Here is a 5,947-nt window from a genome sequence, read left to right as displayed (position 1 = left end):
CTTCAATATTCCATATATGTACTCCTGGATCAAACCAAAAAAATAAGAGAAAACCTATAGATTCATAGTAAACACAAAAAGAAAACAATGTACATCATATATGTATTTATGGTTAATACACAAAAGAAACTGAAAAACAAACTAAAAACCATAAAAATATCAGATCTACTAATGAAATAAACATAAAAGATGAATTTTTATTTAGATATGAACTTGTTTCATCAAAATCCACAAGTATATCATATACGTACAGATGATTAATACACAATAGCAACTCAAAAGCATATCAACAACAACCAAAATGGAACTGAAATCAGCTGCATGTGAAAACCAAGTAATGAATCTATTAAAAACAGAATCGAAACACTTTTTTTTTCCAGTATTCCATATATATACTTCTAGATCGAAGAAGAAAAATATCCAAAACTACAAAAATAACAAAATTAAAGCATAATTTTTCAATACACCATATATGTATTGTTGATTCATAGTTTAAAAATCAGCAGCACGTGAAAAACAAGAGAACATCCTGAAATCGAACTACCAAAACCGGAAAAAGAAAGTGAAAACATCATGAAATCAATCAGATCTTCATGATTCAGTTGAGAAACAAAATACAAACAAAGAATAACTGGAGAGAAGATTACATAACATACCTGTAAGCCACGAAACATCTTCGGAAAGCCTAGGTCTAACATTCATAAACGGCAGCAGCAGAGAAGAGGAGATGGAGAGAGAGAGAGAAAAAGCGAATTTGAGAAGAAAAAAAATATGGAGAAAAGCTGGCTTATATTTCTGTTATATATAGTGAAGGCTATTTTGGGAATTCTTAAAACGCACGTAATAGGTTACACACGTGTATTGACCTGGGCTTAAAAAAATTGGTCCATTTTCCTTTTTTCTTTTAATTATGGACCTCCGGTTACTGGGCTTTATTGGGTGGACCTGCCACGAACTAAGAACATTATAATAGAACAATTTTTGGGACCATGGTTTTTTTTTGGGGACCATGGTTTTATTTTGGGTAAAGACATTAGAAGTAAATCTAGGTCACCCCTTATCTATATATTTATATTAATACCTAAATTACCCTCCTGATTAATTTTGGGTGATGATTAGTGAATGATTTAGTTAAAAATAATTAGTGAGATTAAATTAAAAGATGGGTTTATTATTAGTTGAGTAGAATCATTGAGAGAGTAGAGTTAGAGAAGATGAAGGAGAAAAACATGGAAAATAGATTTTTTTTTTCCAATTCACTAAGTTTGAGTATTCAAATGATGAAAACTCATCTGATTCTTCATCTTCATCCTCTCCTAGAATATTTGTTAATCTTCAAAATGATCCGGATTTGAACTGTATTTTGAACAGTTCGGTTACTTTATGTGAAGAACAAGTAACCGAACTCATCTGAAGTTGTAGTTCGGTTACTTTATATGAAGAACAAGTAACTGAACTTATCTGAAGCTGTAGTTCGGTTTCCCCATGAGATGAACAAGTAACCGAACTCATCTGAAAGTGTAGTTCGGTTACTTGTTCCAAACACGCAGGTTACCGAACTCTCTAATAATAGAATTTCTAGGAGTTACAACGTTATGTTCGGTTGGTTCTCATCTAACCAAACTTTGGTGTACAAAGTTCGGTAGGTTCGCAAATTGCATGCAATTTTGATCTAACCGAACTTTACGTAATATAAGAGTATATAAGTTTACAAAGTTCGGTTCTTTCACAAACTTGAACCTAACAGCTAACCAACCGAACTTTGAGTTCGGTTTCTGCGATAAAATTGTGAAGTTATCGAACTTAACAAACAAAAAAAATGTGAAGTTCCAGTGTCTATTGGCTAAGTTCGGTTATTTTGTAGTTTTAAATTTTTTTGCGAAAAAACCGAACTCTATTGGCTAAGTTCGGTTATTTTGGAACTCAACATAGTGGCCACAACAACACAGTTCGGTTAGACTGGATTTGTTTTTTTTTTGCGGTTCTAAGGGTGGAGTTCGGTTACTTTGTAGTTTTAAATTTTTTTGCGAAACAACCGAACAGAGAGTTCGGTGACTTAGTTTTAAATCCAATAGAACCGAACTGTTCTTCGTGTTCTTCATTTTCAAGAAGTTTGGTTAGTAAACTAGGGTTTTTTGAAAATCTTCCTAACCGAACATGGCTCTGTAACTCCTACTAAAACCCTATTTTGATGATTTCTATTCGATTAGCAATCAAAATCAAATTAAAGTTAAGGGTTTGTTGGAAAATACCTCCGGAATGGTCCTGTGGCAGAATCAGGCTGCAACTGGCGTCTTTTATACTCGATAAAATTATCATGTAACATAACTTAATTATGATTGCATTGATGTTGTTACATTTCTTAAATAGGCGATGGTGGTGGTGGTAATCGGTGGTTGGTGGTGGTGATAATCGAAGGTGGTGGTGGTGGTATTCGGCGATGGTGGGCGGTGGTGGTGGTAATCGGTAGTTGGTGGTGGTGATAATCAGAGGTGGTGGTGGTGGTAATCGGCGGTGGTGGGAGGAAGTGGTGGTTATATATATATAGGTGGTTATTAGGTTGGTTTTAAATTAAATTAGGTTAAGGGTAGGTTAGTCATTTCAACGTTTTAAGATACCCCTTATCACTATAGGGAAGGTAGCCTAATAAAACCATGGTCCCCTTAAAAAAACCATGGTCCCTAAAAAATCATTCTTATAATAGTACCTATTGGTAATTCCTACTATTGAAAACATCTATCATTTCTGAAAACAGATCCAGAGCCTCGTCAACTGATTCTCTTTTGCATAATGTGTCTATGATCACACTATAAGAAACCATATCAGCTTTGCAATTCCATTTATCCATGTTCCTCAGCAATTCAATAGCATTGTCTAACTCACCAACTCTACAAAGCCCAGTTATTATAGTATTACATGTGATGGTATCCGGTTGAACTCCCCTTTCAATCATTTTGTCAAACAGTTTAACGGCAGAATGAACATAATCCCTTGATCAAACTGTTGAATGTGACTATGTTAGGAGTATATTAACATAACCCCTCTTTAGAAGACCACCAAACAAGCTGAACCCATGACCAGTTTCCTTCAGTTGACAATAACAATTAATCAAAATGTTCAATGTCAAGAAACATGGTTGAATTCCAATATTATTCAACTTCTTATACAAACATGGTTGAATTCCAATATTATCCCAAAACACTAAGTACACGAAGAACCCAAACTGCTGCGTAAACTAATGCACATAAAATGAGCGACATATGCACAGCGGTGACCATGTCAGAAGTTCTCCTCAATTCTTCGATTGGCAATCGGATGAACTGCACAGAGATTTAGTGGCGTCAGTCAGCGACAATTTCCTTCCGCGCATTTCTTTAAGAAACTCTAATGCTCTTGTAACATTGTTTCCCCTAAGATAACCATTTATAATGGTATCATATGTAGTGGCATTTGGCATGCAACCTTTATTTTTCATTTCAGTAATCAGTTTTTCAGCTTCAACAAACATCCCTTTTTTGAACATGCCATTGATCATAGTGGTATATGTTACAACGTTTGCAACTAATCCTTTGTCAGGGATTTCAGAAAACAATCGTCTTGCCTTCTCAATGTTTCCAGCTTTGCACAACCCATTCACAAGTACATTGTATGTAACTATACTCGGAGATACCCCATCAGATTGCATCTGAGTTAACATGCTCTGTGCCGTTCCAACTTTTCCGTCCTTGCATAGTCCAACTATTAATGCATTATATGTAACCAGGTCCGGTTTCAATCCCTTCATTCGCATTTCCTTAAATAGTCGAATGGCTTCACCCACCCTAGAACTTTTGCAGTATCCATTAATCAACAGATTGAAGCTGTAAACATCTTGTTCGAGCCCCTTATCCGTCATTGAGTCAAACAATCTGTGTGCCTCCTGTAGCTTACCTGTTAAACACAGACCAAGTAACATGGAACTATAATTAAATACAACAGGTTCTTCACGTAACTTAATCATCACATTAAATATCCTGTAAGCTTCTTCCATCCTTCCTTCTCTACTCAAAGAATCAATTAACACACTAAAAGTAACTACATCGGGTGAAATTCCAATCCCAACCATTTCATCAAAATATCTTATTGTTTCCTTCCATAACCCACGCTTGCAAAATCCATTGATTAGAGTAGTGTAAGTATATGCATCCGCAGAAACTCCTCGACTAGACATGCTATCGAAGACTTTAATTGCTTCGCTTAACATGTCAGAATTGCAAAGCCCGTGAATCAGAGAATTGTAAGTATATGCATCCGCAGAAACTCCTCGACTAGACATGCAATCGAAGAGTCTAACTGCTTCGCTTAACCTATCAGAATTGCAGAGCCCATGAATCAGAGAATTGTAAGTATATGCATCCGCAGAAACTCCTCGACTAGACATGCTATCGAAGAGTCTGACCGCTTCACTTAACCTGTCATTTTTGCAAAGCCCGTTAATCAGAGAATTATAAACAATGACATTGGGTGCAATATTGGAATCATCTATCATTTCAGAAAACAGATTTATTGCCTCGTCTACTGATTCTCTTTTGCACAGTGTGTCTATGATCACACTATAAGAAACAACATCAGCTTTGCAATTCCATTTAGACATGTTCCTCAGCAAATCAAGAGCATTGTCTAATTCACCAACTCTACAAAGCCCAGTTATTATCGTACCACATGTGATTGCATCCGGTTGAACTCCCCACTTAATCATTTTGTCAAACAGCTTAACGGCAGACTGAATCTTCCCCTGCAAACATAATCCCCTGATCAAACTAGTGAATGTGATAATGTTAGGATCATAACCCCTCTTCAGAAGACAACCAAACAAGCTGAACCCATAATCAGTCTGCTTTAATTGACAGCAACAATTAATCAACATACTCAATGTAAGGAAACAAGGTTGTATCCCAACTGAATTCATCTTGTTATACAAAGTGATAACATCAGAATAACATCCAATTTCAGAAAGCGAACCGAGTATATGATTGAATGCTATACTAGACGGCAATGGATCCAGTGAAACCATAGTGTTAAAGTAAGCTAACGCATCATCTATGTTCTCGATTTTTCCAGACTTGCAATGATTAATTACTACATTTTTCAAATGGGTTGTTTTTACAGATGATATTAAAGAATGGATATGATTATGGAGAAGGATAGTGAGTGATGATGAAGGGTGCTTGGAGATTACCTTTCTTAGGAGGAGAATCATTGTATTGTTTTTCAGCTCTGATCTAACCAATATTGGTGTTGCCCTCATGAAGAATTTGAATGAAATGAAATGAAAGAACCAACTTTAGAGAAAATCGAACCTTTGACCACCGCTATGAAGACGAGGCCTGACCAACTGAGCCATTACTAGCTTATCACAAGTGAGTTATGTTATGGCAGACCCTCAAAGAACATTCAGCCGTGCACTTCAACCCAAAACAAGTATGCCACCTGGTCCATAAACATGCCATGTAATAAACTCACAAGTTCTTGAGCCTAATTCCTCTCAAAAAATCTTTTAAGCTTCCTCTTCACAATTCAGAACTGCACATGGGTTTGGTGGTTCGGATTTTACCCAAAACCATCCTAGTATATCGGTTTTCGGGGCAGTTTTAACCCGTTCCGATACTGGTCGGTTGGTTTTGGGTATCAGTGCGGGTTAGTCCGATTCTAACACGTTGGACGTTAATTTTGTGAATTGAAACTATACGGTAATGGGTTTAAAGCTACAATTTTTGGAACATGTTCCTTACAAAGTTCTAGGTTCCTGCCGGAAATGAGTGTAGTTCGAAATGTATGAATCCGCCATCTACTACTATTTTGAAAATCAACGGGTTTTTAAGCATTAAAATTAAGATCGATAAATAGTGAGGTTTAGTATTTCGAAATGCTCTCATTCTTTGTAGGTACCTAGAGCTCTATAAGAACA

General features: G+C 36.2%; 1 protein-coding gene across 1 annotated transcript; it reads right to left on the bottom strand.

The window, feature by feature from the left end:
• Nucleotides 1–3,067: 3,067 nt before the first annotated feature.
• Nucleotides 3,068–5,346, bottom strand: LOC113283798 (pentatricopeptide repeat-containing protein At1g63130, mitochondrial-like). Its single transcript, XM_026533180.1, has 2 exons — nucleotides 5,219–5,346; nucleotides 3,068–4,774 (listed from the first exon to the last, which is right to left on the bottom strand). The coding sequence occupies exons 1-2, from the start codon at nucleotides 5,285–5,287 to the stop codon at nucleotides 3,293–3,295; spliced, it is 1,551 nt and encodes a 516-aa protein (XP_026388965.1). The 5' UTR covers nucleotides 5,288–5,346; the 3' UTR covers nucleotides 3,068–3,292.
• Nucleotides 5,347–5,947: the final 601 nt, after the last annotated feature.

This window comes from Papaver somniferum, chromosome 5, assembly GCF_003573695.1.
Source record: "Papaver somniferum cultivar HN1 chromosome 5, ASM357369v1, whole genome shotgun sequence".
Classification (NCBI taxonomy): Eukaryota; Viridiplantae; Streptophyta; class Magnoliopsida; order Ranunculales; family Papaveraceae; genus Papaver; species Papaver somniferum.
This window is presented reverse-complemented; position numbering and strand designations above follow the sequence as displayed.